At 37.6% G+C, this 23,971-nt stretch overlaps 1 protein-coding gene across 12 annotated transcripts in view; it reads right to left on the minus strand.

Annotated features, from left to right (window-relative positions):
* Positions 1–23,971, minus strand: part of LOC115444119 (CUGBP Elav-like family member 1) — a 465,041-nt gene that overhangs the window by 94,225 nt on the left and 346,845 nt on the right. For all 12 annotated transcript variants that reach the window (XM_037442236.1, XM_037442234.1, XM_037442235.1 and 9 more), the window contains one exon: positions 4,318–4,366. In XM_037442236.1, coding sequence (XP_037298133.1) covers positions 4,318–4,366 — 49 coding nt within the window. The remainder of the gene's footprint in view (positions 1–4,317; positions 4,367–23,971) is intronic.

Here is a 23,971-nt window from a genome sequence, read left to right on the forward strand (position 1 = left end):
TTTGAAAGAAAGAAAGAAAATATTTATTTTTAACAAGCAAAATTACATAATATAAGTAATTACACATTTAATACACTTAAATCTATTGGCTCGTCACAAAAGCGAACCAAGCTCAGCATATGCCGATAAAAAAACCAGCGCTGATCTTCCACTGGGCCATTTTGTGATGTCACGGACGCCAAAGGCATAAACATTTTGTATGCATAAATACAGCAGCTAGTGAATACTGAGGTAACCGCTCAATAATACGCAGTAACTCTGTGGCGTCTGTGTTTTTCTTTATACCTACGTACGGCACTTCAACTGAAGGTAAGTGGAGTGGAGTCCAATATAATGTCGATTGACGAGAGATGATTAAGTAACCCTCGGCAGTCGATACAATTATGCCGACCTGTTGGAACCGGATATACACAGGCTGATTCCAGAACGCGACACATTTATGTCGGCAGCTATGGCGGATTTTAACACCTTGTGTACGGTGGTCGCTATATTATAAATATATACAACTATGTATTGTTCCAAGCAGCGATAGCCTAGTTGGGTGTGGAACGGACTGCCAAGGCGAATGTCCGCAGGTTCAAATCCCAAGGGCACACACCTCTGACTTTTCTAAAAATCATGTGTGTATTCTTTGTGAATTTATTGTTCGCTTTAACGGTGAAGGAAAACATCGTGAGGAAACCTACACATCTGAGAAGTTCTCTATAGGAATTTGAAGGTGTGTGAAGTCTACCAATCCGCACTAGGCCAGCGTGAAGGACTAAGGCCTAATCCCTCTCAGTAGTAGAGGAGCCCCGTGCTCAGCAGTGAGCAAGTATATATTACAAGGCTGACATTATTATTATTATTATTATTGTTGAATGATTGCTGTGTTCTGGTTTGGGTTTGATACAGATCGGGGAAATGATATTGGGTTTTTATATTAACCAGTCAGCCGAACTCGAACTTGAGATTATAACGCCTTTAAAATATTGATTTTTTTTATTACACAATTCAACACATCCCTTACAGCACGGTATTAAAGTCTAAACTCTATTGAAAGAAAATTACAATAATGAAAAAATACATTTGTAAATAATGTACCATGAAAACTGGTCTGACCATAAAATTAATACTGAATCCATAAACCCCACCCGCAAAATGCCGATTCCATTACAAATTTTATTTGGCTTTAAGGGTAAAAAACGCGTAAAAACAGGTCTTATGTGTTGAACGAATGCTCGCAAACGTTCGACGCGAACGTTAGCAGTTACAGTATATTATCGGATTGAATTATGAAGGTGTTGTGTTATGGTATCGATTCGTCATATAGTTCGTAGGTAGTGTCTAAAAAAAATGTAAAATATACCTTATTTATACTAATTAAAGTATGTTGTTTAATGTATTTAGAGAAAATTTTATAGTGACAATGACTCAGTATAGGAACTTGTAGTTGACTTAATGATACTATGATTATCTATGTAAGTATTACGTAACAAGAATGAGGATATAGGTAAAAAAGATAATTTATAAAACAAGATATGATGATGAAGAGTAAAAGGATTGGATCGTGATACCATGGTTTAATGGAGTGAGTAATGTCCTCCTAAAGGAGTACGTTACTAAAATCATTCTAATTTAATATACAAAATATTTAAGTCGATCGGTTAAATTTCTGATTTAGACTTGATACTATTTTTTTTTTCATATTTATAGTCAGTAGACCAACGAAGCCACAATCATCAACTACAAAACACGAATGCTCGTGCGCAATGTTCGCGACATACAAAATGCACTGAATATGTAGAGGTGATGACTGATGACACGACCGATTCATCACGCAGCCAGTGCGCGGGCCTTGGGCCGTTATCTATGTTTGGATTTCGGCTAACATTTGCTGTGTCAATATGTCGCCCTTAAAGGATGAGTGTGGAGTGCATGGTAATTGGATTATGTGTGTCAGATTACATTACTATGAGATAATTACAAGGTTTGTCCCGGGATTCTGTCTATATAAAACTCATCACGCCTTTACCTCCCAAGGGGTAGGCAGTGGTGCAATAACGCACCCAGTTTTCGTCATGTGTGTACTGTCCCACGTTGTAATAAGGCGTGAGCTTATCGCCATATTTAGGACTGATGCTGAACAGAAAAAATCAACATCTGCCCGACCCGGGATTGGAACACGGGACCTTAGGACAGTGTCGTGCCGCGCACGCAATATGATTGCGCCACCGAGGCAATCGCCCACATAACAGTCGATAAATAGAAATAAAAACGTCTTTAATATCTGCATCACACCAGTCTACTCGGAGAGAATGTCTTCGGCAATACATCTTATTGTGTAGATAACGTGTACACAAATTCATAACTGGATTTAGATCACAACATTAATCAAATTAGAAAATGTGTGATTCTCACAATAAAATAAACTTTTAAAATCGTCTCAGTAGTACAGGAAATTAGGTCCACCATTCAATGTCATAAATTTTGCCTCTTTATTATATCTGTGCTGATAAGTATAGATTCATGCAACAGTGTAGTAAAGAGCGCGCGCTGTGAAATAAAATATAACGTCGTTGATTTTATAAATGGCAAATATATTTCAATTCGCTGCGCCTAGCGATATGCAGGTGGGATCTCTGGAATCCGGGATTATTCCGACTACATAGAATTTTCATTTACTCCCGCCCACGCCGGTCTTAGATGCTGATAACATCAGATAAGGCCGCTACTAGTCATGTTGCAAAAATTGAGGTGAAGGAACCAATCTTTTGCTTGCATCAGGGCCTCTGGATATCCAGCTACGCCATTGTGTTATCATGGCCGTTTCGCCATTTTTACACAACTCAAACACTAGCAACCACTAAAACATTTGACTATAATCCTGCTTTATAAGAATCATTGGTATATAAGCTTATCTATTATTTACGGTGGTTAAATATTAACTCGGTAGTTTGCGGAGCCGCGGCCCTCGCAAGGAGCGAGTGTTAGCGCTCGACCAACTTGGGTACGACCTTGCTCGCTCCATATCTGTATAAATAATGGCTGATAACTAGCATTTGCTCCTGGGTTCGTCCAGATGTCCTTTACCGGTATAAAAATGGAGTATAGTAATCTACTATTATTATGAAGAGGAAAAGTTTGTGTGTTTGATCGTAGATTTGTACGGGCTAATCTCTGTAATTACGGAACCTATTTAAAAAAAAGAAACATCAATAGGAAGCTACATAACTACGGAGTAAAGCAGCTATCACCTAAATTGCCGACGCCGGATGAACACGGTAAAAATCTCGGACATTTGGACGAAATGCAGGTTTTCCCCGGACAACTGTGAAAAAATATTGTTTGTAACAAAAATAAAAACATCGTTATAATTTTTATTCATTTATAAAGCGTTTTATAATTTTTTTACGAAGTTTTTTTCCATTTATCGCCTATGTATAAATAAATTGGTTTTCATCTGACAACAAGGCTTTTATCCCGGGATAAACTTTCTCACGGGGGCGGAGCCGCGGCAAAAACTTAATCACGGACAATGTGAAAACATTTTCAAAGTGTTATTGGTAGTTCCGATAATTAGTTAAACGAACCTATACATATTACACAACTGTTATTTTTTATCATATTTCGATTCTGTAAAATGCTGGTTCCAATGACAAGGCGATAAGATTTAAATAGAGATGGAGAAATGATTTTCCTACCCGAAATATGGTCTTCAATGTTTTTGTTTATTACGTGAAAGTAACTGAGTTACCGATATTAATACATGATTAGTCCTTATTGAGATACAGAGGCCGCCCACTGATCATTTACACGCAAAACACCCTTAACGTTAAAAAATACAATATCACTAAGTATAAGAAGAATTTACCTCAAACAGGGAACAAACCAGGAGATTCATATTAGGTTTTATACTAATGCGTGTCCGCACATAGCTATATATATATATATATATATATAATGCAATTGTGTATTTGGGTTTTCATTAACGCATTGATAGAATTTGAGCCCAATATATTTGATAAAAGAAGATTTAAAATATTACGCGTATTTGTTAAAATGTATGCATAAGTTATAAATACATTAAACATAATTATATATAAAAATGTGTACTTTATATATTGTTCAAAGACTGATATTATTGTGTTATTCATTTTTGCGGAAACTTTTGTTTTGTCAAAGTTCGTATTGTATCGAGGTAAAGTTTAACCTTTAGGAAAAAATATTGTATAATAATATTTTAAATCTCCGTTACTCGTTGATCCTAAAATTAACTCTTTGCTAAATACATCAGAATTATAATAACAATTTGGCTTTAAAAATCTAAACACTCACCATTTCTGTTTTCACTGTCAGCCGGCTTCATCTGAATGGGATGGTGCATCTGCAACAGAAGACAATTGAATTACAACCTTATACCATAAGAAATAAAGAAAATCGTTGTATCTTGAACCAGCAGGTGGTACGTGCTCCTCTGCTGAAAGGCAGTGACTATGCCAGAATTTTGATTTGCACTGCAACGTATGAAACAGTGGTGTTTCGGTAAGTCTCTATGTTTTATATGAACCCGGCATAATGATCCTACTGCACATGATATAGCCTAGATAGAGTGTCGACTGACGAGAGATGGTTACCCTCGCCATTCGACACAATAGGGGACCGGCCTACGCTTGATTTTGTACATTATTCTATATATAATGGTTAATAATACGAATAGATGCACTCCTGCGAAAACTGCATAAAAATTGGTTAAAAAATTTAATGAGCGCGTATTTAAAATTTAAAATATTGTAATGTGCAGAAGTGGGCGCGATGTGGGGATATCGCTTTATTTCTTTCTTTCGCACGCGTCGTAATTCCCGATGACGTCACATGTGGGTATTTCGTCTCTTTTCTGTTTCTTGTTAATTACCGCTTCCACCGAAATTCAACGACTTATAACTTGTTGATTTTTTACCGGATTTTAATAATTCCTTTTGTGTTATAATTTATATTATGTAAATATTCGACATTATGCCGGAGTGTTTGAACCGGATATACAAAATCTGATCCCGGAACGCGACACACGTTGGCCACTATGGCGGGTTTTGTACAGTGTCTACGGTTATCGCTATTTGGGCGGATGCAAGTTTCCCAGCAGCAAATACACACAAGTTTATATATAATAATAATAATAATATCAGCCCTGTATTATATACTGTCCCATTACTACTGAGAGGGATAAGGCGTTAGTCCACCACGCTGGCTTAGTTCGGATTGGTAGACTTCACACACCTTCGAAATTCCTATAGAGAACTTCTCAGATCTACAGGTGTGACGAAATCCTCACGATGTTTTCCTTCACTGTTATGGCAAAGCGATAATTTACAAAGAATACACACATAATATTTTTAGAAAAGTCAGCGGTGTGTGCCCTTGGGATTTGAACCTGCAGATATTCCGTTCCTAGACTACCGTTCCGACTAGTGTATCGCCGCTTTTTATTCAAGTTTATATGTCATATATTTATAGTGCCTGGCTGAAAAACGTTCCAGTAACATGAACGATTTTATTTTACCAATGGTGGCTAATTACCGCTGAAGTTGTTAACTGCTCTTTTATACTCGGTTGAACAATCCACGGTAACACGTATTGCAGTTAATCGTCTTGGGAATACTTCCGACAATTAAGAGCATGAACTTTGCCACATTCTCAAAAACTTAAGAACCTTACGACGCTACTGTATTATTTTTTAACTGGAAATTTTTCAACTCAGGACTTTACAGGATACTTGGATGCTAATTACATTTTTTTTGTACAAAGAAATTAAAGTTTTGTATTTATTATATTATGGTAATTTAAATATCGTTATCATTAAAAGTTATAAGGTTCGAAAATCTCTGTGAATTAAACCTATTAAGTATTTATTCTACAGTGTATTCTTATTCAGCCTATATGTTCACTCGATGTTGAGTGTGGGCCTCGTGCAATTCACGCCATATTGTTTTATCTATTAGTTACAATATAATTAAGCATTTTACTACATAACTATATAGAGTCGTATCAATATGTAAGATAGTGTTTATAATAGTTTGAGATTTTGTCTCCACCATCTGATGGCAAAACAAAACCAGCTCATGAATATTTTGATATAAGGTAAATGATCCATTAAAACACCTAAAAGATACGTTCAAATTTCCCGCCATCATGGCAACTGCCCATAAAGAATTCGCACAACAAATATTTAAAACACACACACAATAATCCGCGTATATCGCAAATACATTAACCTTATTAGACTGTCAAATTAACGTTCAAAACGTTGGCAACACTGTTAACCCGGTTACTGCGCACGGGGTCCGTTTGTACCGATACATTATTTAGCGTAATGTGCCCGCGCCGCGCAAACAATCACAACTATTTAAATTATTCGCAATACGGGAACAGCAATCGCGTATCGAGCTTTAAATACGTTTTGTGTGTTTTGTGCGGAGAGGCGGTTTAACAAATACATAATATAAACGTTAGCAAGAGTATGAAAATATCAATGATGCATGTTGCTGGCTTAATAACAAAATAAAAAAAAATACGCACGAAACTGCTTCGTTAATAGTAGAGATTAAAGTAAAGATTTTGTTTGCACCTAAGAATAATACGATAAAGATTCGCAAATTACAATTTAATATATATCCGTAGCATGAAATGAGTGCACATTACATTTACAAAATAATTAAAACATATAAAAATAAAATTCCAAATATTCATGGAACATGGGTTCATTAGCACAGCTCAACACTGCACAATTTAGATATCGTAGCGTAAATGAATAAGCGACCAATTAAATGTCTCAAACCCTCCACCGACTCTACGAATATAACATATAACATAAATGTAAGTAAACGATACCGAAGAATCCCGCCGGTATGACACACGAACAAATCATTTCAATGTTAATGTGCCGCCGTGCGCCGTCAGTAGCGCGAGCGGACACCGGCGTACTCTTCACTCGTCGCCATGTTTATTTTTACAATGAACCGCATTTCGCCTCTCGTTATTGAGTAATGGGCACAAAATATGTTCGTATTGGCAGGCCTCTGGCTGTTGTCAGTACATCATTATTGTAATGTGATACCTTGCGTTACGGGGCGGGAGAGACCGCGGCAGCGTTGAAGGGTTGTCGTGTTGTGATGCATAGAAGTGTGGAGTATAACGCCGGATTTTGCAGGATAATGCAAAAGATCGTATTTTGTGTATGACAGATGATATGCAAGATTTCGTGAATGTTTGACACTTCAAAATTTATTGGATTTTCACAAATGATACCTTTAGGTCATGAAATCAATTTACTTTAATCTTTATTGGTTAATAACTAGGTTTCAGAATAATTGTTTGTTGCATGTGAACATAGCTGCGAAAGCAAAGCTTGGGAATGAAAAAAAAAATGCTTTGGTAAAATATGGAAATCATTTTATATACCGACAACGTAACGTAAGTTTTTTTATTATTCAGTCAGGCAATAAAAACCTGGAACGGATCAAACGGTGATACGACTACGTTTTGATTTAATTAATAAAATTATTTCTTATTTTTGAAATGAGGTAGATTTCCATACACATTTCCATCATTGTATATGTGGGTAATTATGAGATACTTATTATATTTTCTATTTGTCGTCGACGGTAAACGCTTCGAGAGGCATTTACGCTCACATGAGCGTAAGAAATCTCGCTTCCGTCCTCGGCAGTAACGTGGCAATGTACTTTTCCTTTTATATCACATATATTGTTTTTGTAGGCGTTTCGCAGAATTATTTATTGCCGATTTTTCTACCCGCCTGTCCATTAAACGTGTAACTAATTGTCCACCACTCTTTTCGTTATTGTAAGGATGCCTACGCATTTCGGAACTTCTGACTTTTTATTATTGGCTTGTGTTACGCATGAATCAAACATTAAATATTGCAAAATAAAAAGACAAAAAAATCAAAAGACGGACACGCTCAACAAACCTCCAGCGTGTCATTAGTAAACAACAAAACTATCACGCCGGATGATTCACGACCCATGGAGTAAAACGAGATTATCACTAACAAGCGTGCGCAGTGTACATCCCTTATTTAATTAGCTTTAAGTGATCATCAATCAAACGGCCGGCACGCTAGACACAAACATCGTACTGTCTGCGAACAATTTGTCACGTCGCCCTTGGCGCAGCGTGACGCCTAGTTACAATCACACTGTTTCATTACGTGATTAGTTTTTTTAATGTTACCAGTTTATTAGGTCGAAAGTGAGTAGCAGACGGTGATGGTTTTTTATTTTTCGTAGACATGGGCTGGGCAGGAAAGGAATCAGATAATAGAGCGTTATGATAAGTCACGGAGCGGCGCGGCTTTAATAATTAGTATAATGATAGAGCATCAAAACGATTTGTTGTTATTTCTATTCTATCGCTTTTACTTGCTATAGTCCTGGCTTTGCCTTAGCATTGCCTGAGTTATGTCGTTGGCTACCGCCAACTTAGGAATATTATAATAAGATGAGTAACAAAGATAATGGAATTAATTGGATAACTGAGAAGATAGATTATAGAAAATGAAAGCAAGAAATGTCAGTTTATTAAAATATTGTAGATTCTGATAATATGGCACAGGGGTGTTCATATTTTTTACGTATTTCTATAATAAAACTGTCAACTAAGATTTGTAATAACAGAACCAAATGTAAAATCCAACACAAATTCCGCATCAGTTTAAGTAAGCTCAATATGTACCAATGAATTCTCGATTGAGCTGCACACATTTCTGGTATAAGAGAAACAAGATTATGCGTTTAAAATAGATAAACACAGTAAACCATACTAATAAATACATCAAGTGAGAAAAAGAAGACGAAAACGCGTGACAGTCTGTGGGCGTGCGCTCGATCAAAGCTGACCTGAAGCAGGCGAGCGCGTTTTAAACGTCACGCTACAACGGCCGCGCGTGCTACGAATGTTTTGGACCAACCGCGTGACAGGAGCATTGTACTCTTTCACCAAAGGCCAGTCTATTGGTGGATGTGGCGCGCATTTTATGTCATTGCAATTAGATCGAATTGTATTGATAGGCAAGGATCTTATTTCGTTTATTTTTTTTTGTTTAATCAACTTTAATCCGTTTGCCTATTTCAAATCGTGCTATCTTGTTTATAGTGTAATTAGGTTAATCATAATGCTGAGAGGCATAATGACATGCGGACTAGTGTGTGTTTAGTATGATGTCAGTATATTAATCATCTAAAAAGTAATTAACACTAATTAGCGATGTTGTATATTTTTTTACACGAAATTATTATAATATTTCTTTAGTCAGAGATTTTTTTAATTTAAAAATCTCTTGCTTTGTCCTCCTCACCTCTAATCTCATCAACTGCAGAAAAAGCGGCGGCTCGTTTATGTTCTAGACTAAACTAGATACAGTCTGGCTCAATGACACCCGAATCTACGATAGTTCTCATACCGTCCCGTTTTTGGAGTATATTTTTTTTTTCAATTGAATAATACTAAACTTCAAACGAATGACAGATATACTTCGCGAGACATCATCCGTCGCATTCAAAACAAATTAAACGAACTATAAAACTCTCCCTCACTTCATTGCCCGCAACTCGTCAAAACACTGAAAAAGTTTGACCACACATTTGGCACTGGTCCAACAGTTCACATGTACCAATTCATAACCCACTACAAGGTAAGTTCGGGAAGCGCGTACTTTCACTTCGCAGCGTGACAGTCCATACAGAATCTGAATTCATTGTTGCTTCGCTGTGAACGAGCGAGACGCGGGAGATTCTCAAACGCGCATATAAATTTCATTGGTCCGGGTTTAATTAGCTGCGATTTATGATCGCTGACGGGCTCCGGAGCCAACGCGAATTCGCTGTAATTGCAGGACGTTTGCCCATTTGAAATCTAGATCCGCTTTCTGGTGTGAGTGAATGCTGTTAACGTTATTTGTTAACATAGAAAAGAGTATCTTTATCAATGAATCGTAAACGAATATACACTACCAATAGTGATTAAACGAAACAATTTTTAGGTTATAATTTATAAATTATATATAATTAGTGATCAGCACCGTCTATAAAGTAAGATGGTAAATTCCGTTTAGCTAAATTATGGAATCTGATTGCTAGCACGCTTTGGATATTTTCATGCAAATCTCTCAACGACATTTAATTACTTTACAATTCATAATATAGAATTTTTCGCACTCGCACGCATACAAGCAACATGTTACAGTCAATAGAAAGTTCATAATATCATGTGGGTCAGAATGTCACAGACCAGTCACTCAGGCTGTGTCGTCAACCCATCGCACTGTATTTGAGCTATCCAATATAAAGTCCCGTACAGGAACATATTTGTGTACCTACACATACGATGTTATCGTGTTGCTGTGCAAAGGCAGACAGTAGGTCAATTACATTAGTTAGATAGGCAAACTACCGCCCTGTGGATTGGCGGCGTTTGGAGAATTTCACCACGGTATCCCCTGCCTGTCGTAAAAGGCGACTAATAGGGGCCACGATGGGGGTCGTCGGCAGGCAGCAGGGGGCTGTCCGCCCTAGTGCATTTTTTGTGCATTTTTGCACATCTTTCGGTTGACCCCCGGGATGGACGGCAGTGTGCAGGTGGCCTCAGGCTGCCGTCGACGCCGAGGGCGTCCTTCGGTGCGTGGGGGCTCCTGAGCCCCTCCCCCCACAGGAGACGGGCCGCACTAGGCGGCACCGCGCAGGGGCGGCTGTTGAAGCAGACTTAGACATTTCCGTCAGAGGAAGCTCGCAGTCGTCCCTAATGCGCCGAAGAGGGCCACCGCGGAGTTTTAGTTGGTATGCCGTGCGTTGTACATAGGTTAGGGACTCGGCCCGGCGGTCGCCTAAAGGTCGACATCAAATCCAGGCGGCGCAATGCCGGGTCGTAAGGCACGGTGACCCCAACATAACCGCTCAGTCGCCCCCCACGAAGGCTGAGCGGTAGTCATAAAACACTTTCTCCGCGAAAACAAAAAAAAAAAAAAAAAGATAGGCAAACTAGCAGAACCAAGACCATAGGAAGAAAAATGTGAAGTAATTAGTCCTGTCAGCATCATTACTATATCGGTAAGTCAGATTTATGGATAGAATGTATAGTACATACATACATATATAACATCAGGCATTTATCCCCGAAGGGGTATGCAGAGGCGCAACTAGGGCACTCACTTTTCGCCAAGTATGTTCCCTCCCATGATGTGATAGAGGGCGAGCCTATCGCCATATCGGGTACAAATTCCAGACTCCAGGCTGATACTGAGCAGAAAAACCCAAATATTACTTTGCCCGACCCGGGATTCGAACCCAGGACCTCAGAGCGCTATTGTACCGGACATGCAATACAACTACGCCACCGAGGCAGTATAGTATGTAATATATAATATATATTCATATGTAAAGAAAGTCTTTGGGCATCACTTCGCTTAACATTAGGTGCAGTGAGGACACTGCTCAGCTACGTTAAAAAAATAAAATAATAATAAGGGGTAATGTGCGCCTCCAAAATTGATTGTTTTGATTTGAAATAATAATATGTGCCCAGACACAAACTAATATTATCCGTAAATATTTACACTATAAATGGCAAAGTAACTGTGTCTGTCTGTTAGGTTGTCACGGCTGAACCACTCGACCGATATCGATAAAATTTTACTTAAAGAAATTTGAGACCCTGGGAAGCACAGAGGTTACTTTTTATCCCGAGAAAATATATAGTTGCTCTTTTATGCCAGAAAAACTAATACACGCGTGCGGAGCCGCGCTTTACGTAGTTTATGAACTGTCAAGATGGGTAATGTAATTTTCTTAAAAAGTGTAACAACATCTAATGCCAACAGGGTAAGAAAATAAAAAGCTTAAAGTTGCTCAACGTGCTGTGGAACGAGCTATGCTCGGAGTTTCTCTGAAGGAAAAAAGTCGACGTGAAGTCATACGTCAGAGAACCAAGGTAACCGACGTAGCTCTGAAAGATAGTAGGTTGAAGTGCCATCGGGCTGGCCACATATGTCGCACAACAGAAAACCGCTAGTGTAAGCGTGTTCTAGAGTGGAGACCGCGTCTTGGCAAACGTAGCGTGGGACGCCCTCTGGCCAGATGCCGGGACGGCTTGCACAGAGGGCCGGCAACGACTGGATTCATAAAGCATCAGCCCGGATTCTGTAGCGTACCTTGGGAGAGGCCTATGTCCAACAGTGGACTGCAACTGGCTGATGATGATGAAGGAAATAAAACATATCTTAAGCAATATCGATTGTGGGTTGTTGGACTCCTGTTAGTAACATATTTTAACATTCAATAAACTTTTTACAAACTATAGAATAGTTGTTGCTATAAAACCCTTTTAGGGATGAAGTTTCAAATAACCTTTCTCAGTTATCTTAGTATATAGTATTAAATATATACTATACACATATTCATACGCAAAGAAAAATCTTCGTACCGCTTTTTTAGCACATCGATCGCACGGAGGATTGTGAGCTTTGGCGTATAGACGAATGAAGAAAAATATTATTTACTTTATTCACTCCAAAACCGTCTGGAATAATTGTAATAAAATTTTGAGGTAGTCTATGGATTAGCTCAGCGGATGATTCGTCGCTAATAGAACATATATTTTTTAATATTTTTGCAAATTTTGCGCAATTCCGTACGACTAGTTAAAAAAAATTGCGTACTGCATAATATCCCATAGATAATTATAATCTGTTGACCTACCGTCTATCGCTTTCGCGGCGTGCACGGACGGATGGACCGTTTAAAAATAAATGAGGCGTGACAATGCGCGCCAAGAGCAACGCGAGAAGCTCATTACGCTGCGCAAAACTAATTTATAGTACGTATTTAATGCTTGCGATGTAATTTGTAATAACATAGTCGATATCCGGGATTGTTGGATGGAGACCACTTGAGGAAGAATTCTTGCATTGATCGGGTAATGAGAATTGTGTTTTATTGACCACCAGCTGACCTGACAGACGTTCAGTCAGTCCCGTCTTAACTATGAATTTGCAGCGCTCATTCTGTCAATCGCTGACAGTTATTTCATACAATTGACAGTTATATAAAATTAATATTTTCGTTAAGTTTCCTTAAATTTTTTAATATTCCGCGCATTTTTTTCTTCCATAAGAACCTTCTCCTGACAATAAAAAAAAAAAAATAAACAAAACAATAAAAAAAATAGGGAAATCGGTCCAGCCGTTCACGCGTGATGGCTTGACCAAGGGAAATAGGCATTAATTTTTATATATATAGATAAAAGAGAGATCATGTACATTACACAATAAATGTCGCTTCGACACAAACCCCACCTGCGATACACCGCCTGCGATTGGGTAAACATAATACAGAAACCAAATAATATGTCAGCAAAACTTCTACCAGCAATCCCTCGTGTGACCCGAACTACAAAGAAACAAAACACATTTATATATAAAACATTAAAAAAAAACAAAAGGTACCACCTAATACCTTTGTGCCCGTCACAGCGAGCGGTCAAAGTGGTTTCAGATTTGATGTTGCGAGATCGTTAGGCCGAGCCGGTCTCGGAAAAAACCGCACACTTAAAATCGAGTGGCTAAATCAAAGGGAGGTTGAGTCCCTTTTAGGCTTATTACATGGACGACGTGGTCCGAGGTAAAAATGTCTTGTTTTCTATCAGAAATGGGGGTCTCTAATGCGGCCGACGTCAATTACAAAGAGTGGAGTATTGTTCGTGTGCGGCATCGGCCAGTTTCCATTGTGCCAGGTGGAATTATGCTGGGCTTTAGCTTTTTTATATATACGATGCGTTTTGGAGATAGCATAGCTCTGCGCTATGGACCGGAATAATCAGGAAATGTACGTATACACATAAATAAACTATAGTAGGTACGGCTTAGGCTTTATTGTACAACATTTTAGTAATCAAGTTGCATAACTTAGGATTTTTGGGTAACAAATCTAAAATAAAATTTTGCTTAGATTATTCATTGTTACTATTGGGCGGACAGTAACCAAATTTAATACCACAACCTCAATCAACATTACCAATATCATTTTACACGTTCTGAACTCCTGGTACAAACGTATCGCGAACTGCATTAAACATTGCCAATCCCACCGAATCTCGTAAAGATGTGGCACTAATAGGCGCACCACTCGCGACCTACTCCGGGCAAAACTTTGGCGATAATCGTAAAATTGACGCGGCAACGAATGGGTGCTTGTGCGGATGGAGATTTGGCACAGACTTTAGATTTTATCGAGCGCCATCCCCTGGCGCCCCCACTTTTCTATATGTGGAGGATCGTGGCGTGACACACATATGTATTGTGATTAATGTCTTACTTATAGTTGGTATCGTTTGCGAGTGAGTTTTGTGGATTTTTAAACCGTAAATCGAGTTGATTGATTATACTGCGTTATACGTCAAGTTCTCTTCAAATACATAAGTTACATAGTATTATGACGTGACAAAACACTAACGTGGGGTAATCAGGCCGGCATAATTGTATTGAATGAGGAGGGGTAATCAACTCTTGTTTCGACACTATATGGACCCTACTCACTTCACTATTAGGTACAGTGAGGTCCCTTTCCTGTGCTCGTATAAACAATAACATTCAAGAATACATAATACATATCCACATATAATGATGTCTAAATGTAACCTATTCTCTATTGCAACATTGTGCCGCATTTATTTTTTATTAACAACTGGAAGGCGCATCTCGCGCCCCCGGTCCGAAACTGGAAGGCTTCGGTTTGACCTTGTTTCCTTGTTAAGTAAATTGTATCCGCGAGCCGTCCGCGTCGAGTTGTGATTGTGTGACTCCGGTAATTTCCCCCGGCGAAAACTTTTCATTTCCCTTCACGACGCGCTACTTGTGTTACATTTACTGTGTCGAGTTTTTTTGCCGCTGTTGTTTGGTGAATTGATAATTTACACGTTCTTCGTTGTTTTTCGTGTTTCAATTCGTGAGATGTAGGGCGAATTTTGGATCATTGGTGAAGGAAAGTTCAGCTGTAATATAAATTTGAGTACTTATGTAGCGATTTGTGACCCTTTTCATTATTACAGCATAGCAAACACATTGTTTACGGTGAATGTAGCGATGATCAAGAAAAAAAAAATCTAAAATAATAGGAGGCAAACATGTGTATGCGGATTTACGGGTAATGTTGCTATTGTTTATTGGCAGGAGTGGAAGAATATATGCTGGTTGTAGGATATATTTTATATCCGCCCGGATAGCAACCACCGTACACACTACACAAGGTTTTAGAAACCGCCATAGTGCTCCACGTAAGTGTATCGCGTTTCGGGATCAGCCTGTGTATATACGGTTTCAACATAATTGTTTTGTTCCGGCATAATTGTGTCGACTGCGGAATTCTCTCGTCGGTCGATATTCTATTGGACCCCACGCCACTTACCATCAGGTCCAGTGGGGCCACTTAACTTAGTCCGTATATAAAAAAAACAGTCACCTTTTAAGTGAATGTCTCATATGTCTCATTAATTCAGTTGTAAAGTAAAGTAAAAATTTCACCAAAATACACAGCGTGAGTATACAAACTAAGTTCAATCCGAGCGGTTGTTTTCGTTAAAGCGCACTAGATGGCGTTGTCTACCTAATGCGTTACTTTATTCTACACGGAGTTATAGATCGTTTTACAAAGCATAAAACGATATCTAATTTGATGAAACCTGCTGTAGAAACCTTTTGGAAAAAAAATTGTTTCATTCATCCAAGCTAACAAATTAGTAAATCAAATCACCCAATGTGAAGTATTGTCTATCAACAATAACGACACACCTTCCGACTGCTCACGACACAGATGGCCGTAAGCTCCAATTCTTCCTCTAATCAAAAGGGAAAAGTCACACAACACACACCTTTTATCCCCGAGGTGGTGGTCGTCTCGCGATATAGGCGAGCCTAACGTCATATATTAGTAATAGTATCAGCCCTGTATTATACACTGTCCCACTGTTGGGCACGGGCCTCCAGTAGTAGACTACTGAGAGGGATTGGGCCTTAGTGTTCCACGCTGGCCTGGTGCGGATTGGTAAACTTCACACACCTTCGAAATTCCTATAGAGAACATCTCAGGTGTACCCTGGAAACCCTCACGATGTTTTCCTTCACCGTTAAAGCAAGCGATAATTTACAAAGAATACACACTTAATTTTAGAAAAGTCAGCGATGTGTGTGTGCCCTTGGGTTTTGAACCTGCGGACATTCGTTTCGGCAGTCCGTTCCACAACCAACTAGGCTATCGTCGCTTTCCGCTTTACGTCATATCGGGCACAAATTCCACACTACAGGCTGATGCCGAGCAGAAAAACCTAATATCAATTAGCCCGATCTATGATTTGAACTCGAGACAGTCGTAACGCGCACGTATGTCATAAAACGCATCCATGCATGATAGCCCATTCATTATAATCCCAACAATGTGCAGAATCATTTATCAATGTCCACGTGCAACTGTCCATGTGGTAATAATAGAAAAATCTCTGTTTATTCTCGATAGAGTCGAGGTTCGGCACTCCCTAAGTTTGAGGGTTCGGGAGGGATAGAAAAAATCGCGCGCGACTAATGGAGCGAGAGTCGGGTGAACTTTTAAAAGTTGTCCTCGATGCCTTTTTGTTTTAGGCCCGACGTTCGTTTGCTATATTTTTTGTCGCATAGTTAGGTGGTTTTTTTTATCGTATTGTTAGGTTTATATTTGGTTAATTACATGAGAAATTACAAGTATTATATTAAAAACACACAATTTATATGTAATAAGTATATATATAATCTTTTTTTTTCGAATAAAATCAAATCATTTATTGATTAATAATGTTACATTATTAGGCAATATTTCACCAGCAGGTATACAAACATACAATAACACATCATATATATATATATATATATATATATATATATATATATATATATATATATATGATAAATAAAATAAATTAATATAAATATATATATGTGTATGAAGTGTTATATATATATTTTTTTTACAACAAGTTATATATTCTTGTGCAATACATAGAAAACTTTATTAAGTAAGCGGTCCGCCTGATGGTAATTAGCATCCACTGTCCATAGACTAAAACAAAAGCCAGAAGCACAGCCAAGCCGTTGCCTACCGATTGTATGTTATAAAATGTTAATTTTATTATTTTTAAGTTTAATTAATTTACATTTAAAATCGAATCGTGTATAAATATTAGGACATCAGATACAATCAAAATAGTAATCCAATGTCCGTAAAATATATTACATATATCAAAATTTTTACATTAATAGAAAACCACTTTGTGAATTTCTTTACATTAATTTTTACATTAATAGAAAACCACTTTGTGAATTTCTATTAATGTAAAAATTTCCCGGCAATGTCTTTTATAGTTATTTTAATATTACTTATAATTATCCTATATACGTGATACTTGATTATCTTCTTTTAACAAATAATGCTTTATTATTCTGAAGACTGAATCGAACGAACGATCCAAGAAAACCAAAATTCGTTTGCTCAAACAATAAAAGAAAATTCTAGCGTGGTCACCAAGCCTTAGTCCCATAATTTTATGATGGATCGTTGTCAAGACATTTATATGGTTAAGGCGCAGCTATGACATTATTGTGGGCTATTGTTATTATCTACTGGGTTTCTATGCGCCTTTTTACGTAGACTTATAACACATAACGATGAAGATTTTTATGACGAAGTGTGTTCTGAAGATTTTTATGACGAAGCGAGGTACAAACAATAAGTTAGAATGATTTTATATTTGTTTCTCAAGGTGTTTAATCGAGTCTACATTGTTATTACAAAACCATTAAATGTGTATTTTATGCCTAAATGTGAAATTGCCTGAAGCGAGCCCTGCAATCAACAAAATGAACGATTTTTTACAAAGGAAAAACTAAAAAAATGTTGGATAAAATGCAATAGATCTGTGTTATTTGTAAGCTTCGCAAAAACAATCGCACAGTTTCGTGTGAGTTTGATGTGTTGGAATTTTTTACGTGAAATGAGTATTATTTATTCGTGGAGACTAAAACTATATGCAAAAATCTACACCGCTTATCGATTTCACAAATATTCAAATCAATAAAAATAACAGTTTTCATAGAAATCTCTGTTCAGATATCCAAAAAAATCATAATATATTCTTACTATTCGGTTGCGCCAGCGTTTTAAAATTTTGAGGGTATGTTATCGTTTTTTTTTCTGTAACTCCTGCGTGTAAATGACTTGAGACAAATTAATAAAAAACAGAGACAAACATTATATAGTTCAATAGTGAAATTAATATGTTAAGGAATAAATTTGCGCGTACAAAGATTTATATTTTTAATATTCGCAACAGAAATGTAAACCATGTACTAAAAATGTGTGTCTAATAAAGTTATAATTTATTACATATTATATTATAATATCTGTTCTTAAGCATCCTTACCTGTAATGAAACATAGAACAACCTGGGCCCTTATTCTGTATGATAGTGTAAACGCGTAACGCGGCCGTGTCATGTTGTCTACGAGAAATGTGCGTGGAATGGTATTCTGTAAGACAAATTTCTATAGTCCTAAACATTATGCGTTGTGTTACTTGCTTGTTACACACTGTCAAAATAACGTGCGGGATAGAGAATAAGGCCCCTGGGCCCTTATTCTGTATGATAGTGTAAACGCGTAACGCGGCCGTGTCATGTTATCTTCGAGAAATGTGCGTGGAATGGTATTCTGTAAGACAAATTTCTATAGTCCTAAACATGATGCGTTGTGTTACGTGCTTGTCACGCACTGTTAAAATAACGTGCAGGATAGAGAATAAGGCCCCTGAATACAAAATTTTAAATAACTTGCTTTCTAACATTCTTAATTCAAATAATAACTATAATTTTAAGACAATATATTTCCCGCCAAGCCGCTTCGTTTCCGCCTGGTTCCGTCAGATTTTTATTATCGTACCGCGATACGTATACTGGAAGCTTATCGATTCATTGTTTAAGGCGGTCGAGTTTTGTGGTCTAGACAATCGTGAAGTCTAGGCTGGATCTACATAAAGTGGCACGCTATCTGAATCCATAAGTTTCAGTAGTCTGGCCGTTGTTTTACGGGCTTTAAACCGTGTCCTGCGTACGGTCGTTTGCTGCAGATATTTTTTGGAGAATTGATAATCACATTTTTTTTGAGTTGCCAGAATATTTCTTCTTTGTCGGATAAAAAAAAAACCACTGGCAAGGTCTCGCAATATTTCGTATATCGATGATTAAAATAAAAAAAAAACTAAAGTTCCGCGTGTGAAGTTTTTGCCTAGTAGGTAAGTATATTTTCTACCGGGCACGGAAAATTGTTTTCCTTAAGACGATAACTAATGATAGAGCAGTGTTGTATAATTATATTATTAATTCTTAATCGTGCAAATTAGTAGTTTACTAGCTTTTGCATGCGGGACTGCTCGCATGAAAACGTTTTTCCGAGATAAATATTTTTAAATGTCGATACGGCTTCTCATTTTTAAAAGGCAAGAATCATTGACGTATAATCTATAGACACGCACGTCCATATAAACTATATGTTCAAAATCTGAACTAAAATGGCAACCGAAACGTCACTGTTGTAACCTATTTATTCATTTGAAAAACAAATAATTTTACTTATTAGACTAATATTTTTATTCAAGTTTTTGTTCATACTTAGAGGCTCGAGTTCTTACATCACGAGTGCCACTCCGCACACAACCACAAGCCGTCAATTGACCATACTAAAGTCAGTTTGAACGGATTGCAGTTCGATTCAATTGAACACAGTGAATGTTCGGAACGCCAAATCTAGTACTCAGTACATATATATCAATGGACAAGAGGTATATAGTAGTATATTATTTCGCATATTAATCTAGTTTAACAGATATACACAGGATGACACGGTCGGAAGGATCGATGTACGCGACGTCTGTATTGAAGCCATGCAGTCGATAGTCCTCCAATACCCTCTTTAGATCGAGTCGCGTCGTGTTTCCACGGCGCTCGTCGTCACAATATTGCCTTACAATCCGACGTGCTTATTTGCTATCTAATACTGCACAAAGGAAGAGGTATGTAACGAAGATATATTTTGACTTTTTCTTTAATAAAAGAACTAAAGTAAACTGAAGTTTGATCTTTATTGTCTATACTGTAGGATCGGCCGGCTTGATTATAGATGGGTGTTGCGTTTTGTTTAAGTGTGATAAGTGTGGAGACCTAAAAACACCTAATTTAACCCTAATACTGAGTACGAAATTTGATAGTGTACTTTCGTATTTTCACTATACAAAATTGTTAATGACTTTTGATGGCTCCATGAAGCTCTACATAATATAATAACACTGTAGTGGTAAAGAGATATAAGCCAGCCTAAATGACATTTGAAAACACAAAAAAGAATCTAATTACATGGCCAATTGAGCTTCAACAACTCTGATTCCTATGTTAATAAATTTTTAAGTAAAGTTTTATAGAACGTCACACGTTTGTATAGAATAGCGAAGTCTGCACTGAACACTCCGAAGGAGGCTCCAACCATTATCTGCGATAGACAAGCCACAAATCCTTGCCTAAGAACACCGATTCCTGCCTAGGGTGATCCGCGAGGCTATTGAAATTAAAAAACATCCTAATTTCAATAGGGAAGATGGTTGGAAGCTCGCACAAGCCTGGGATCCTGTTCTACATTTAATAAAATCGGATCCCAAAAGACCGGCTGCCAGACCTCAAGACACACACTCATTCTGCGTAGATCGGACCGTCAACAGCAAAAATTTAAAAAGTTGTATATTTGAAATGTAGGCAGATATTGTAACTCTCACTTTGCGGATGACCATGAAGGATGCAAAGTCTTCAAAACATCGGGAGAAAAGTGAAATATTAAAACCGCGATAAAATCCGTAAAATAGTTTAATTTAAATGTTAGTCACCTCTCATCAGTCGACATACTATCTGAACCCAACTCCGCTTTCTATCATGTGAAATGGAGTCACTTTTCCTTGTCGATATAAAAAAAAAGACGACGGTACCTACTAGAAATAGTTTGTCGAGGTCCGATCCGACTAATATCAACATTAAACAGATTCATCAAAAACTCACCGTCTTGAAGACATTGTCATCGAGCAAAGCCACATAAATATCTGTTTGTTGTACAAAAATATATGAAACATAAAGGAGCATACGATCATCGATCTCTTTGCAAATCCTCTAGAAAGATTATATATATTATTTTTTTGTTTTGAATGACGAGATAACTTTGCCGTTCGCCTGATATTAAACTATACGATCGCCCATAAACAATAGAAATACCATTCAACATTCTGAATTATAAAGTATTGTTTGGTATTACACTGCGCCCGCCATCCTCATACATGAGGCGTTAAGTTTTATTATGTCCAGTAGTTACAATGGCTACAATGTTCTTCAAACCGGAACAGTGACAACACACTGCTGCTTAACGGCAGAAATAGACATTGCGGTGGTACCCACCCACATATGAGGGATCTACCACCGATAAATATAGAAATGTTCTACCGGGTGCACGGAATGATTTTTTTGCCAATTGCGTTAATCAACTATGCGACAAAAGCGGAAGTATGTTCCAAATGACGTCATGTATATGTATCGAAAGTCTTCTAGATGCATTGCGAGCACTATTCGTCTAATATCCTTCAGTGTAGAACTATAGGCTACAATATTGGCGACTGTGCAACGAGATATATTTGTTTGCCGCCGCCCACTACCACGGAGGCTATCGGGGTTCCGTAGAAGGCTAGTGAAGCCTGAAGAAGCTTTGAGCTGGATTTCAATAAAACTAAATTATATCATATGCAGTTGGCGAAACGAATGTGTCTTTTGTGTTACCTAACGTTTATTCAAAGAGTTAAATGTATGAATTTGTAATATTTTAGTGATGTTATGTATGATTAAAAATATTTTTATACTAAGAAAATACAAACACGCTTCACGCCTTTGTCACTGAAGGGGTAGGCTTAGTCGAAACCAGGACAATTGCTTTCCATTTGTGTGTTTCGCGATATTATGGGATAGGGGGCGAGCCTATCGCAATATCAGGCACAACTTCCTGACTTCGAGCTGAAACTGAGCAGAAAACTTTTATCACTTTATTCGATCCGGGATTTAGACCCGGAACCTCAGAGCCGTGTCGTTCCGTGCATGTAATACAACTAAGCCACCGAGGTTATCGACACACAGCTTCAAGCAACAGTTCCAAAAGCATTACAACTTTCAAATATTAAAAGTCAACGAAATAATAACTACCTATAATAGTTTCTTATCGATAATTTATTTTTCGATTTAAATTAAGTATTCGATTATTTTGAACATTCTATATTTAAATATTTAAAAAATGTACCGGACCCTACCGTTTGTTCGGTATTGGATTTATCTTCGGCGCAGATCCGAGCAGGGCCGTTGGATGTACGCACGGTCAGCACAAAAGGCGGATACGGATGAAAGCTTATGCCATGTTTTCTTTCATACTACTCTAATATGAGAAAAGATGTATTGTAACGGGGACGTATTCAGAATTTCGGTTGAATGTGTTCGAGCACATGCTTCACTGAACGATGTCGGCTTTTTGACAACTCCATTATAGATTTGGAAAATAGTCCACTGGAGAAAACATTTTTTTTATTGTATATTAGGATTACAGGGAGTTATAAAATGAACTAAACTCTGTGTCGTATTACTATAATTTTCATATTGCCTTTTAGAAAAATCTATAGAGAACAGGTACATATAACCCATTTTGTGACCACTATCTTATATTAAAATGAGGAATGGGGCCTAATTTTGGTTAATAATGATTGAAGTAATTAAAACAATACTATATAACATTAGGCCTTAGTCCACCACGCTGGCCTAGTGCGGAATGTTACACTTCACACACCTTCGAAATTCCTATAGAGAACTTCTCAGATGTGCAGGTTTCCTCGCGATGTTTGCCTTCACCGTTAAAGCGAACGATAAATTCACAAAGAATACACACATGATTTTTTAGAAAAGTCAGAGGTGTGTGCCCTTGGGATTTGAACCTGCGGACATTCGTTTGGGCAGTCCGTTCCACACTTAAGTAGGCTATCGCCGCTTTTTTGCCCCGGTTAAATAGGCCGGCATAATTGTGTCGATTGCCGATGGGTAATCGTTTCTCGTCAGACGACATTCTATTGGGCCTCACTCCACTTACCATCAGGAGCAGTGGGATCACTGCCTTGCCCGGACAATATAGTATAGTCAATGTTACTTATAACTACTCACAAGTTATTTCTGATAAAACGTCTACTTGTAATGCTAATACTCGTACGTTACATATATGGTATGATATGATGCTAAATATTTTCTTTGATTTTATGTCCATTTACAGAAATAATGCAAACTTTTTACTATGGCAGAATTTCAAAGAGTGTCACTTGGTGAGTGATTATAACTGCCGCTGATCAGTCGCACATTTAGATACACTGTATAAGATACAAAACCTTTAAGAAGTTAGGATTAAGACATAATTTCGCATCTTCACCGAACATACTGGCTGTATGAAGTGCAACAGTAAGCTGCCATTTCTCGGTTTGAGGCTCTTTCATATAGTGATCCGGTCCACTCATGTTTGGCTTAAGAGGCTACAACAACCGTCAGGGTTTATTCATTCCTTCTATAAACAAACAGACGATGCAAAACAAACCTAAATACTGCAATTAAACATGTATGAAAAAAACGCCATGCAAACAAACCCCTAAAACTTATATGAAAACATTTTATTCTTTTCTATAAAAACCTTCCTCCAATTACGTCGCACAGATTCCCAACAAAGATACAATTTTAACATCGCGATATATACGAAGCGTTAAAGCGTTTGAATGACATCTTGGTCGCGAAACACAACATT

The sequence above is a fragment of the Manduca sexta genome, chromosome 24 (genome assembly GCF_014839805.1).
Source record: "Manduca sexta isolate Smith_Timp_Sample1 chromosome 24, JHU_Msex_v1.0, whole genome shotgun sequence".
NCBI classification, from domain to species: Eukaryota; Metazoa; Arthropoda; class Insecta; order Lepidoptera; family Sphingidae; genus Manduca; species Manduca sexta.